Below are 14,420 nucleotides of genomic sequence, written 5' to 3'. Positions count from 1 at the left end.
AAGTCTCAGTATAAGTTGGTAGATCTATATGAAGACCGAGTGATCTCAACATATTTATTGAAACCGTGCAAGCGTATGAAAAGGTATTTATACAGCACTGAAATTATCAAATGGGAACAAATATAGTCATTACTGAATGTGCGTAGACTTTAATTTGTCAGCAGTTTCAGTGATAAAATACCAGTAATAAGATCAGCTTAAACACATGAAACAAAACAAGAATGCTCAAATTGTGCTAATTAATGAAATAATATTAGACATTCCACACAAAATATCAACCTTATAATGACAGATTAATTATGAGAATTAAGAACTGATAATATTTGGTCACATTTCTGTTACATAACTTGAGCCTGAGGTAACTTCCTATTTTCCTTTTGCATATCTGGCTGAAATAAACATTTCAGATAGGATGATGACGTTTTTCAGCTTCAACATGTTAAAAATTATCAATGATTTTGACAGAGGAAAAAAGAATAAAAATTTTATATACTTTTTTAATATTAAGAATATGCAAACTGTGTGGAACTCAACATAACAAGAAAAATATAACATTTTTAATTATTATGTCCAAAGCTATGTTCATTTTATAATAATACTATGTCCAATATTTGGAGTAGGATTTCACCATAGCAAGATAATCGGAACTGTGGCACCATTTTATAACATTTATACCAAATTATAAATTATCGACTCTATTTTCAATCTGTTATTTTAGAGAAACAATGTCCTAAAAATGGCAGGAATTTTCAAATGTTAAAAAATATGTATGTGTTTTTAGAAGAGGGTGTTCTAACCTATATCTTATGTTAATATATTATTGCATATGAGGATGCATCAGAGGGGGACCCCCACCTCTAGGTGCCAGCATGGTAAATGGGAACTTTTCTTATATATATATATATATATATATGTATGTCACTGTTATAAATTCTTTATCAATTTTATACATTCAATGCCCTGTATAAATATCCTGTATAATAATAATAATAATAATAACCTGAAGCAATCATATCAATTAATAAACTGTAAAGCAGTTTGTCAATGGAACAGATAAAAGTTTGTTGTAAATATAGCAATACCATTATAAACGTGTTACAGTTTGGTATAATGATGATGTGACATGTATATGAAACATTCTCAAATTAGCTCAAATAGAAAAAAAGTAGACCAGGGATCTTTATCTTCAAATCTTACACTCACATATCTTTGTAATGCTCTTTAGATATTTTAAAAAATGAATTAAAGCGTTTTGATTTGAATGTAAAAAAGTAAATTTTTTTTACCAAAATAGTAGTGACAATTCAGAGTGTATATAATGTACTTGGCTTGAGAAAACGTACATTATAATCTTGGAGTCTTAAAACAACATAATTTTGGTATGATCTTTTTAACTGATTTTCTAAGTACTTAAATATTTATAATCACAATAAATAATAAAATGAAATTTCATGCCCATACGAATATCTAGGGATTATGACCTTATACCATATACTAACTATAAAATGTACATCTGTGTGTCGTATGTATAGAGCCAGAAATGCACACTAGTATAATTGTGAAATGCATCTGAAAGTTTTTGAATTGACTAGCACTGGGTACAAATAACCATTCTGTGAAGTGACATTTTATTCTTAAAAAAGAAAAAAAGTTAACTGGTGTTCTTTTAAAAATGGTGACTCCACCCCACCCCACCCTTAAAAAAAGAAGAAAGAAAAAATCATCAAATTGCCGGTGCAAAACAACTTCACCTCAAGAGATTCAACCTTCTAATTATTACCCATGAATTTATATTATAAATATAAGGCATTATAAATAATTCCAACATCCTGCTATGCTTAATACAATTATGCTATCATATAAAAAACAAAATGAAATATGTATAGAAAACAAACCATGCATCCTAAAGCTAATAGCAAATGTGCAAATACACCTTACACTTACACAAAATAATATACTCTCTAATACGCAACTTTCTTTCATTTTATCTAAAATATCAACCCTCCTCATGAAATTTCTATTTCTATTACATGTACAAAAGTAACTGTGGATTCTGCACTTTTATGACACTGGTTAAAGCTACACCCTCAAGATTTTTGGTATTATATTGTATTTCTTGTATTACTGCTCATGGAATTCCAGATGATCAGTAAACAGTTCAGGGAAAAACCCATCAATAAAAAACATTTTTCACTCAAAAGTTTACTCTTAAATCCAACTCAGTTTCTGTAAGCATAACCTTATTTTCATTTTTGGAAAAGAACATGTTTTTGCTAAAAGAGCATACAAAATCTCACAGTAGATAAGGTAATTTATCTCCTTGACTTCTTTTTTGATTGTGCCACCAGATGTTCTTGTGATGAAGGGAAGTTGTCATCATTCAACAAGGCTTCTGCTGATGCTGAAAAAATAAAATAACAATAGTCAGCAAATGTTTTTTTAGACTGATAAATATGAGGAGCATTCTTTCCATTTAAATTTAGTTATCACGATTGTTGCCCCGTTTTATTGAATATGATTTGCTACTTGTCCAAATTTCAGAGCAGCAGCCAACTAAATTACTAAATCACCTTTGGATATAGTCATAATTATAGGCCATTGTTTGATTGTGCACTTGCATTTTTTCTGCTTGTTTATAATAAACAAAAAGTATACTGGTCTATCTACATTTGAAAATGACATAAAGTAATTTTCTATGCCTATTGGTACACATTCTCCAAACATTCTTCAGACTTTTTAATTTAATGATGACAAAAATACTTTGTATTAAATATTTCATATCATATTCTGCTGCACAGCATTTCTCAGTGCACTATCTCGGTAAATGACAAAATTTATTTTGGAACTTAAATGTGAATGTGGCTTACATGTCCCTTCCTTTTCTTCATCCTCATCTTGGTAGTGGGGTGGTTCCTCTCCAGGCTGAGTGGGAACTGCACTGTATGCCCCGTGATGTGGATAAATAATAACTGGGCCTGGAGCAATCATCACCTCATTGATAGAGGACTCATAGATGACAGCCTGAAAACAACATTACACAGCAATCAGAGAAAAACAAAATATCAAAATGTTGCTTTTGGAAAAAAAGAGAGTATAAAAAGAAAAAAAAACATTTGGAAAGACACTCAATGACATGGCAATGTTGTCTCTATCACTAGCTATTAACCAAACCATGGCATGTAAAGATATAGCTTTAAGAAGACTGCAAATGCCAGTTAAGAACATTAAGAAATGTATTTAGTCTGAAATCTTCATAACAAACTGAAGGTCTACAAATGATCTAAACTTGGGTAAAACATTGTTTTTCATTCACTTGGACAGAAATAACACACACACACACACACACACACACACACACACACACTGAAAATCATCATCTCTTCCTTACTGGATGCCTGTAATCTGCTGCAGTTCCTCTTCCTGCTGCCAACTCCTGGTACTGGGAGATTACACACAACAGACAGTACATCTGGAAACAACAACAGGAAATAAGAAGAATGTGTGAAACAGAATGGGCATATGGTAACTTTGGTATGTCCCATTGTTTTATCAGTTCATTCCATATCTGAAGTTAGATGAATAAAAAAGATTAGACATTATTTAAATCCCTTCCACTGAACAATTAATGGAAGAAAGAAAAAGTGGAAAGATCTCAAAATGTTTTTCATGCTACAACTGCATAACAAAGATGCATTAAAATTTTCAAACACACAGGTAATTGCACTATGTTTCTTAAAAAGATATAAAATTATATTAAATTTAACCTGTTATCATTATCCATATTTCTACTAGTGATGTATAGATAGAAATATCACTTACACTGATCAGGGTAAATATTAGCCACAGGATAGAATGGATAATGGAGAACGTAACTTCAACATTATCCTGCAAATAAATACAAAATAATCAGACAAATAAATAAATAATTTTGTAATAAATAAATAATAATTTTCTTTGTAATGACTCTTTGGAAATAAAAAAAAAATAAATAAAAGGCTTTACTCTCTCTTGAGGTCAAAAGGCTTAAAAACATCAGACTAGACAAAAATAAGTTTTTTTTTTTACACAAATAATGATAAACTTACATAGGTAAAGATACCATAAACAACTGAGATGGCATCCACCAGTATAACAAGGACCATCATACACATCCATGGAAGGAATAAAAATCTCTGATCCTGAAATAAATATATATTGAGGAATATCATTAGTATCTCAGAAAGTTCTACAGATTGACCAAGTTAGTCATTTTTTAATCAAAAGAAGTCAATGTTTTTAAACAAGTCCTACATCTTAAAACATTTGAAAAGGAGTCAATATATGTCTACAAAATAGTTAAATTTTATCAATAACTACTTAAGACCTTGTTAGTAAATTTATATATTTCTAAATAGAAAATTAAATAGTTTAATTTATCTCTCACTTTCCTTTTCAAATTAATCTGATACTGATTTTTATGTGAGCACGTACAATTATCCTTACCTTATGCACTCCAACAATATGAAGTAAGGAAGCCAAAAACGTTAGGGAACACAATGCTAATGTGGCATAACACCAAGCCTCAATACCTAAGGAAAGGAAATTAGCTTTAAGGTGACCCAAATCAAACAAAAATTAATATAGAATCTATAAATCAAACATAAAGAATCATAATGTACCAGTAGACCAAAGAAGCAAAATTAATAATATAATAATATGATTTTTTTCAGTCATTACTGCAAATGTGTGTGTGTGTGTGTGTGTGTGTGTGTGTGTATGTGTGTGAGTAAAACTGAGAGAGAGAGAGAGTTACCTTCCCACATTTGCTTCTCAGTTTCATCTTCAACTCGAGTAAGGTCAAAGAACTGTATATGGTACAAATTGTATCCTGACAGACCACTAGTAACCAAGGATAAGATCTAAAACAATACAGGAATGAGTGAAATAAATAACGGCAACATTTACAGATCATAGAACTACTAGCAGTTAGCTAAAAGGTAAAAATCCTGGCTATTCAAAAGTTTTGTAAAATGATTCAAAACATTTGAGGTGTCTTAGTACATGTTTTGCTAAAATTTCAAAACAGGAAACATCTGCTACCAAAACATTAATTCTGCACACTAAATTAAATAAAACACTAAATCTTTATGCAAGTGCAGGGACAGCTAGGTTGCTGAGCAATGACCCATGATCTCGAGTATATATACAGTACATGAGTAGGACACAGGCATGTACTAGTATTCTATACTGACAAATGTCACATAAAGTGAAAGATCATTCAATATCATCTTCAAAAGGCACAAAAAATAATCATTTGGAGGTCAAAACACAACTTTGAGAGAAAGGATGACTATATTACGGTATATTTTTGATGATATACTAGTAATTTATATGCTCATATTTGCACTGATAGTTTCAGAAGGGAGGCTATAAATAGCAGTGCAAATATCACTTTTCAGAAAATAATGTAATAAAACTCTGCGGAAATTTTTATGTAATGCTATATGAAACTATATGGTGGCATTTGGTCGGGTTTTGCGGCATTAATTTGACTTATTAGCACTCGTTTAATGTGTATTTTTTAACAATAACACTCAATCACAGAAATAACAGCATAAAATAAATAACCCTGGTTTAAGTATAAAGTCTGTTTCTCTTTCAACAGGTTAATGGTGATGCCTTGAGCAATGAAATTTATCAAAATTATTCTGAATCACTAGTGTCCAAATCATCACAATTCTTCCAAAGCCAAGATAAACACAACTGTGCATGATATCACGTTCAGTTCATTAACACGTGAGCGAAACATTTTACTAAAATATTCACTTACAGCAGTATAGATTCCACAGGCAAAAGCGCCAATTCGTAGATTACAACAGCAACAAGTATTTATGATCGTCATTGTTTTGATTCCTGCATGGTCTCAGTTACAATTTTTTGTAAAACCAAGGTAGATTTCCGCACGTTGGCTTGTTTACGATTGAGTTTTAAGTAAGATCTTACGCGCGTAGAAAATTCGACCCAGCTTTTCCTCCAAATGAAATGTGTATTTCGTCAGCAGGTACTTACGTCACACCCATTTGGAAAGCGCTAGCGTGTTTTGATAGTTTTTACGCCAAGACTTAATAATCACACATTAGTAGTTATGGGTGCAGTGAGGACGATGAAGGTTAAAAACAACAACAAAAAAAAAGCAAAGAAATAAAACAAACGTGGGTTGGGACAGAGTAATAATAATAATGATAATAATAATTACCACTGTCAAGAGATTTGCGTCGATTGGATGTTATTTTTAAATAATTAAAATTACTTGATTACTTGATTTAAATAAACCTGAACTTTTTTAACCGTACGTCCCTTTACTACAAAATGTAAGTCTAATTTTAGATCGACCCAGCATGGCCGCCTCCTTGTGACGCGCCCTGTTGCACTGATAATATTTAGTTTGCTTTTCTGTGTGCACTTGCTATAGGTACATCTTCGGTGAGTAGTAAAAACATCAAAATTACCCACTCAAGCCAAATTTCTAATAATAAAATTTCTAATAATATCATCTCGAGGTTAACCAGGATGATGGTAGCGTTGGGTTGAACTGCATTACATTGAGCTGAATGTAGCCTGTAGGCTTTCCGAAATAAAGTAAAATCTCCTGATGTCACGCTGGTCGGTCGAACAAATCCCTTCAAGTGTCAGTCGATATAATTGTTTGGAATTGAAGAATTATTATTATTTTTTTTTTTGTTCTGATCATAATTGTAAAAAGTCTAAGATACCCAGTTTTTGTGATAGAAAGCTACGATTTGGTTTGACTCTGAGTCAGTGATCGATGTGCGAAAATAAGATTTCGGTTACCTTTAATGAGTTCAATTAAAACATTTAAACGTTATGATAGAAGCTTACATGTAAACTTGACATGAATATTCCAAATTCTGTTGCTTCATCCTGTATGTATGAATTAACAGTTTTATTTAACGGGTGGGTGAGTGGGGAGGGGGGGGGGAGCCCCCCCTCCCCCACCGTCCTGTTAAATAAATACTGTTAATTCATTCATTCAGTATTTCTCATTTTCTTATTACTTGGAAGAAGTACTTCAATTTTTACTCTTTCTTGTTACTTCTAGGAAATCACAATGGAACAGATATTAAGAGGTGTGCTTGCCTCCGACAAACCAGAACCTCTGAAGAGGGCCTTATTCAACATGATAGCAGAGAAAGGCAAATTAGTTCAGCAAGTAGGGTCTATATCAGAAGTATTGAATATATCCATGCATTGTGTGATTGATGGAAAAACACAAGTGGAATACGAAGAAGGTCTTAAGATATACATATCATGGGCCAGACATAACAGAGCAACATTTGAGAGTTTCTTCACCAAGGAGGTGTTACTTTCTTTGTTGTCTGGACAGTATCAGAATAGTGGTGCATTAGTGGACCTCATTCATGAGAGCATGAGAATACTTCAGGCAAGCCCTAGTTTCATGCACCTTAGTCAAATCATAGCAGTCAAAGGGGCAAGCTTTGTGAGGGAACACCCAGATGCAGAGGTGGTTGGAAAGTTTGCCAAATTTTTACTGGAGTTCAGAAACTGTATACCTCAAGGTGAAGCTAGTAGACCCTTCTGCGAGACCCTTATCACAGCTTTGGGCATGTTACAACCACCAGATGGTGCTGGTGAACTGCAGAAATTACCAGAATTTGTTCATCACGTTGAAGAGGTTGCTTCTCTCTTAAAACATATCTGGGACAATAGTGACACAGATACCATAGTCCGCTGCCTACAGACAGTCTTCAGGCTTATCTCTTGTACAGATGAGGTCTTTGGTCCCCCGTTCTGCCTGGCTTCCCTGGTACAGCACATACCAAAAGACATGAGGAAGACAGTGGTCAAGAGTGTGGTCACTGATCCTAGGATAAATGACAACATGATGACCATAGCATTGACCAGAATGCTGGACTGGCTTAGGTGGCCAAAGTCAGATGGGGTGGACGAGTGGTTGGGTTCATTTTTACAGGGCCTGGCAAGTGTCCACAAGTATACTATATTGATTAAGATCACAGAGGAGAACATTGACATGGTAAGTTTATGGAATATAGAAGGCATGTTCAGAAAAGTGTTAGCAAAATGGTTTAAAATTAGTTCCTACATTTAAAATTAGGTACTTGTTTGCCATTCATTTTTTTCGTTTTTGATCCACCAGTTCTAAGTGTATCTGGATATGGACGGGATAACCTTGGGTTACCTAATGGTAACAATCAAGTTCTTCCTTCTCACACTCATCAACCTGCATATGTCAGTGCATAAATTCTGCTCTGGCAAGTGCTTTGACAGACCCGTGTCACGGTGTGTACCGTCTGTTCTCCTCTTATTTCGCCTTGCCGCCATCTCTGTGTGAATTGGATCTTATTTTTTCTTAAAGTACTTAAGTATTACTTAAAGTATTTGTTTTGCATTTCACGCCTAGTCATATAAACTGAAGTACAGTTAACTTAAGAGTAAATATTATTTTCATAATTTTCAAAGGTGTTCAGGTTGCTGCAGTTTCGTTTTGCACGTCAGGGTGTGATCAGGGTGCTTTACAGCCTGTTGCTAGGATACCAACATTCACCAGATGCATTTCACAAGGTGAGGATAAAGTACTGTTCACATTCGATAGATTGAGTTTTATTTTCACTCAGTTTCAAATAATGTATCCCAGTTTAGTTTACCCTGATCTTGTTTTGATAGCAAGGATTCTTGTTTTTTAATTGTTTCAATATGGTTTAAAATTGAACTTTACAGACTGGTTCTGTTCTGTGGGTATAAGAGTAAGCCCACTGTCTTTTTCGTATGAAGAAATTCCGGAAAAATATAGGAAAAAATATGCTCTTATTCAATAAAAAATCCAATCTCTGATGGACAAGCGATCCATTAACAAATCACTTGCACATGCAGGCAACTGTGACTTAAATTCTAGTGTCCCAGCTCCAGAAATGACTTTTGCCAGGCCGGTAAACGTAATGTATATATGCCGAGCTCAGGATTTGATAAGGATTGTGCAGATACGTTTTATAAACACAGGTTGGATTGTCTGTATTTTGACGCATATTCCTTAAATTCCAGATAGTCAACGATGTGCCTACTGTGATAGCCCACCTGGGAGCAGAGAACTCACCTAGTAGTAAAAACTGCTTAGAGCAACTTTCACATATGTTGCACTGCCTCATGTATCTGCATGCAGGCTTTCCTGAGTTGTATGATCCTGTGTTGGAAGCCATTAAGGTGAGTAATAATATATGTATTCATATTTTACAGGAATTGTTTTTTCAGATCATTTTGAATTGAATATTTGAACATACAGGGTGAGATGCTTATTTGTTTGGAAATGAAACCAAATATGTTAGAAGAAAGCAACTTAAGAATCATTTAAGAATGATATTTTTCAAATTTCCTCTTAGTTATGTCAGAAATGATCTGGATGTGAGATTTTTTCACACTTTTTATGTGTCTTACAATACTCTTTTGTATTGAGACTTTAAGTCTAAAACTTCATACTTTAGGTTGTAATTTTCAACAATTTATCCTTCATGTTTGTGTTATACGAGCCAGTGCCTGCCTTCAATGATGCAGTGATGGTGTTGAGGGAATTGTTATGTAAAAACTTACTCAAAGATGAAACTTAACGTGCAAACTCACACAGTATCGTTTTATGATATATTACTACTTTTTAATGAAGTCTTCTTATCAAGCATTATATATTTTATTTTCAACATATGTACTTCATTTTTCTCTTTCATTTAAGGATTTTCCCAGACCCTCCTCAGATGTGATAAAGCAGAGACTGTCAGAGTACAGATGGGGAGTTCAACAGGAATCCACGACCGGAGTTCTGTCCAAGATAACCAGGAAGTCAGAGACTGGGAAAGTTGGACTGGTCAACCTGGGGAACACATGTTATATGAACAGTGTGATACAGGCACTTTATATGTGTGATGGGTATGTGGCAAGATTATTTTATAATTATCAGATATATGATAGGTTCTTCTTATTTATTTATTTTGTTAAGTTACGTATTGATGTTGTGACTGGTTAGTTAAGTAATCTGTTAATTTTAAATTCAATTGTCAATCATGCATATTCTTAAAGTCATTATTTTATTGAATTAAGTCATCATAATAGTACTAACACCTTCAGTTCACCTCCGTAGGAGAATTATGTTTTTCATATAATTGCTTTTTTTTATTCATATATCATCTTGTATTGTTTCAGTACATTGCATTAAGATTTTAGATTTAGAGTATAGTTTTGTTATGTCTTGTTTGACTTCAGTATTTGAGGCAAGGTAAATTGTTATTTTAAGGTTCCGTCAAGCTTTGTTGAGTTCCCCAGCAGATCCACACTGCCCTCTATTGGTCAAAATGCAGTATTTAGCAGCTTTCCTGGGCCATTCTCAGGTATGAAAAGATCTCAAATTATGGTTACATGTTTGTATATTTAAAATTAAATTTTGGATTAGAAGGTTTTATGTAAAGGCTGTATTTATTATGGTTAGAAGAAAAATTTAAGTGTAAATCTCCTAAATATTGGTGGCCACGATCATATAGTAATGCTTGAAATGTGATAGTTAGATGAGTCTATTTTTGATCTCAGTCTATGTAGATTAACATATTAAAAAAATCATTGAGATATATATATATATATATATGCATGCAATAAAAAGGAAAAACTGTCATCTTTTTATTTATGTAGAGAGCTGCCTTTTCTCCGACCTCCTTCTTGAAGGTATCCAGGCCCCCATGGTTTATACCTGGACATCAACAGGACTGTGCTGAATTCCTCCATTATTTACTAGACCAGCTTCATGAACAAGAACTCACCGCTCTACGCAGAAAACGGAATCCTACATCCCCTGTTAAACTCCCCAGCCCCATGTCCTCACCAGAACACAGTGTGGAACCAAACTTCTACAAATCAAAACTGCGCTCTGCTCAACAGGAACAATCCACTAGAGGGCAGCAGCATCAGAGAGAGATTGTCATCGAAACTAAAGACGATGTGGATCCAACACTGGTTGGACAAACTTTTGGTGGGAAAGTGATGACCACCTGTAGGTGTTTAACATGTGGACATGAGTCGGCAAGAACAGAGTCCTTCTTTGATTTGCCGTTAGCTTTTCCTGATGGAAATAAGATATCAAGCCATGGCTCCTCCCTTGTAGGAGGTAAATCGACTCCAGCTGAAAAGAATGTTGAAATGGAACAGGAGGGGAACACAGTGGGGAAAGTAGAGCATGAAACAGGGGAGACAAAAATGGATGCAGCTCAAGTCAAAGAATCAAAATTGGAAGGTTTAGATACATTAAGTAGAAGCTCTGCAGGTCTTGATAACAAGGATGGCGGAAATGACTCTTTGACATTGGAAAATCTGCTGGACTATTATCTTGAGCCAGAAAAGCTGGAAGGTGATAATAAGTACTATTGTGACAAGTGCCAGGGTCTGCAAGATGGGGAAAGGTCTATTAAAATTGTTCACTCCCCAAACTTTCTAATTCTGACTTTGTTAAGATTCTCTTACAACATCAAGACTCAGTCGCGCTCAAAACTTTTCAATGAGGTGAGCTATCCTAAGACTTTAATGTTACCTGTTCACAGAGATGAACTGAAAGTGAAATTTACCACCGATGATCCAGTGCAATCCCCGCTCAAGTTTGATCAACGAACCCACGATTATGCTGTACTTGATAAGCCCCAGCATGCATTTGCACAGCAGACGACAACAGATTCGGGTTTTGACGATTCGACTGCTCTGGCCACTTATGCACTCTGTGGAGTAGTTATACACTCAGGTGCATCGAGTGAATGTGGCCACTACTACTGCTATGCCCGTCACTCCCTACCAGTCACTTGCCTGGTGGACAGAATGGAGACTGACCAGGAGACTGACCAGGAGACCGGGAATAGGTGTGATGACCAGGACTACTTGCAGGACAAGTGGTACTTGTTCAATGACAGCAGAGTAACTTATGCTTCTTTTGACTCCTTCAGGTTAGGAGCTTAATGCTGTTTTGTGCTAATTTGTTGAATAAATTTCATAGAAAAATTAGTAAGAAAATTTTCAAAAAATATTTTTCAAAGTAAACAATCTTTTTGTATTAATTGAATGATTCGGCCAAACATTTTTTTTCAGCTGAGACAAATATTATACTAGTATAGGTTCAATGAGGGGTAGCTTAGAGCGGAAGAACCGTGTTAAGTGCTTTGTTAATTTGATATATTTTTCTAACACACTGACAAACATGTACCAGTGACAGTTCAAGTCAATGGTTTTATCTTGAAAGCATTTGTATGTCAGTTATAAAAAAAACCAAGACTATGCCAACTTTTGTTTTTATTTTGCATTTTGCAGTTGTTTTACAAAAATATTATTGTAAGACAAACCCTGCTTTCTTATCATTAGTTATAAAAACATTTCTTTTCTTTCCTTTTTTTTTTGATAACCTCCCATGTATTTTGAACTAATTATTCTCCATCATTTCCGCTATTTCAGATAGAACCTGCTTTTGCTTTTTGCCTCAATGTATTTTTCTTTTTACAGTAATGTGACAAAAAGATTTTCCCGTGACACAGCCTATGTCCTGATCTACAAGAAAATATCTTCTGATGACAGCATTCTGAACCTAGATGATAGCATCAACCCAGCTGTGGTAGACCCCCCTCTCAGGAAAGATCTCAGAGATGCTGTGATACAGGATAATGCTAAGTACTTGCAGGTCAGTAATTTACCGAAACTTCAACCCATCTAACTGAAAATATTAGTTCATTAAACTATAATTCTTATTGATATGATAATGATATTAAATTCCATCGGTTTTTGACTATGAGATTTTGAACCAAGGTTTTGAAAAAATAAAATATATTTTATGATAATATATTTTAATACATATATATACATAATATATTTTTTGTCATTTTCAGGAGCAGGAATTGGAAGCGCGGAGTCAAGCAGTTCGTAGAAGCCTTAGCACGTCCCCAGCACGAAGTTGGAATCGATGGAGTGATTTTGACGACAAGGGGGGACCCCCTGGGAGTTGTGGTCCAGGGGGTGGTGGGGGTGGGGGAGGAGGTGGGTTTGGTGGAATAGATCTCTCAGGGTCAAGATTTGTCTATTAGACATTTGATTGGACAGTTGTTCATCTTCAAGTGCATAATATATATGATAGTCAGAGTAGATTCCTATTATGGATAAGCAAAAACTCACTTGATTCTACAGAATCTAAAAAATGGTTAGACCTGTATATCAATTATTTATGGGTACATAACAGATCCTTACAGTAGTACATGTCATGTAGTAAAGTTGATACATTATAAAGAGAAATTGTGTTTGTTATTTCTCTAAACTGCTGCATGTATTGTTATTTAATTCTCTAATTTTTTCTGTGTCGTTTAGATGCATGAAGTTTTATCATGCTTTTATAAGCGGTGCTTAACATTTGAAGTACACTCTAACTGAAGGATTGTTTTCTTATAGATTCATGAAGATGTGACTGTTTGGATTTTGAGAAAATACATTAAGAACTAATACAATAAGTGAGGGCAATCAATGTAATCTTTCTTTTACACAGACAAGTAATTAGATTTGACCTATTTGTGGAGGGTTCTTATAACTGTACTTAAGCTCTACCTCTGTTTTGGCTTCATTTCTGTAAACGTACCCTGAAAACAAGTAATTGTTTCCATTCATTGTATTGCATTTTTTTTCGTAATAGAAGTGCCTCCCCTTGATATAGATTCTACTTGTACAATAGACTGTTAGTGTTATTGGCACTAAAAATTTTATGGACTTGATACTTGTCTTTGATAACTGTGATTAATTACTGTAGTTGTGTTTGATTACTTCACACATCGTATTCATTATTAAAGATTAATATTGATAAAAATTGCTTAATATTATAATTTAATCTCTGTAGTTCATTTCCATTGCAGTTATTATTGTGTCTGGTTCTTTTTTTTTTTTTTTTATCTTTGGTATATACTTGTTCACTTAGACAGTGCACGTCATAATGTTATTATGGTTAACAGATTTTGTTATGACAGTGTTAACAGTATTTGCATATCTTTCTGCACCAACAATGCTCAACAATAACTTGGACTTAAATCACTGAAACATTTCTGGCTGGTGTTACATACCAGATACCAGTATATCAATTTAAACAGTTCCAAATCATGTGTAAAAATTAGATTTAAGTGTTGATAAGTTGTTGAAAAAGAAAACTTAAAATTATATCATATAATAATTGACAAGACATTCACTTACAAATTGCTAGTGTTTTTTTTTTTTTTTTTCAGTAACATATGACTGTTTTAATTTTCAAAATCAAATAAAAGAAAGATGGGAAAATAAACTTGAGAGAAATGTCTTGGTGTGTTCTTGCATCTTTAGCCCTACGGGATTCGTCATTGTTTTAC

General features: G+C 34.0%; 2 protein-coding genes across 2 annotated transcripts; one reads left to right on the top strand and one right to left on the bottom strand.

Annotated features, from left to right (window-relative positions):
* Positions 1–40: 40 nt before the first annotated feature.
* Positions 41–6,081, bottom strand: LOC106152135 (uncharacterized). The gene is made up of 8 exons (XM_013525627.2): positions 5,810–6,081; positions 4,793–4,898; positions 4,483–4,568; positions 4,086–4,178; positions 3,820–3,885; positions 3,389–3,469; positions 2,868–3,021; positions 41–2,401 (listed from the first exon to the last, which is right to left on the bottom strand). The coding sequence occupies exons 1-8, from the start codon at positions 5,879–5,881 to the stop codon at positions 2,313–2,315; spliced, it is 747 nt and encodes a 248-aa protein (XP_013381081.2). The 5' UTR covers positions 5,882–6,081; the 3' UTR covers positions 41–2,312.
* A 290-nt stretch (positions 6,082–6,371) lies between these two features.
* On the top strand, positions 6,372–14,360 carry LOC106167917 (ubiquitin carboxyl-terminal hydrolase 38-like). Its single transcript, XM_013546812.3, has 9 exons — positions 6,372–6,462; positions 7,100–8,053; positions 8,500–8,601; positions 9,079–9,237; positions 9,758–9,951; positions 10,316–10,409; positions 10,705–11,999; positions 12,550–12,724; positions 12,930–14,360. The coding sequence occupies exons 2-9, from the start codon at positions 7,109–7,111 to the stop codon at positions 13,122–13,124; spliced, it is 3,159 nt and encodes a 1,052-aa protein (XP_013402266.2). The 5' UTR covers positions 6,372–6,462; positions 7,100–7,108; the 3' UTR covers positions 13,125–14,360.
* Positions 14,361–14,420: the final 60 nt, after the last annotated feature.

Source organism: Lingula anatina, chromosome 3 (genome assembly GCF_051362555.1).
Source record: "Lingula anatina isolate TDL-2025a chromosome 3, LinAna3.0, whole genome shotgun sequence".
Taxonomy (NCBI): domain Eukaryota; kingdom Metazoa; phylum Brachiopoda; class Lingulata; order Lingulida; family Lingulidae; genus Lingula; species Lingula anatina.
This window is presented reverse-complemented; position numbering and strand designations above follow the sequence as displayed.

Coding starts and splice junctions, on each gene's coding strand:
- LOC106152135 (XM_013525627.2), bottom strand. CDS start 5,881: ATGACGATCATAAATACTTGTTGCTGTTGTAATCTACGAATTGGCGCT. Junction 4,899..5,809: donor CCTGTGGAATCTATACTGCT/GTAAGTGAATAT, acceptor GTATTGTTTTAG/ATCTTATCCTTGGTTACTAG. Junction 4,179..4,482: donor ATATTGTTGGAGTGCATAAG/GTAAGGATAATT, acceptor TATTTATTTCAG/GATCAGAGATTTTTATTCCT.
- LOC106167917 (XM_013546812.3), top strand. CDS start 7,109: ATGGAACAGATATTAAGAGGTGTGCTTGCCTCCGACAAACCAGAACCT. Junction 9,238..9,757: donor CTGTGTTGGAAGCCATTAAG/GTGAGTAATAAT, acceptor CTTTCATTTAAG/GATTTTCCCAGACCCTCCTC. Junction 10,410..10,704: donor CTTTCCTGGGCCATTCTCAG/GTATGAAAAGAT, acceptor TTATTTATGTAG/AGAGCTGCCTTTTCTCCGAC.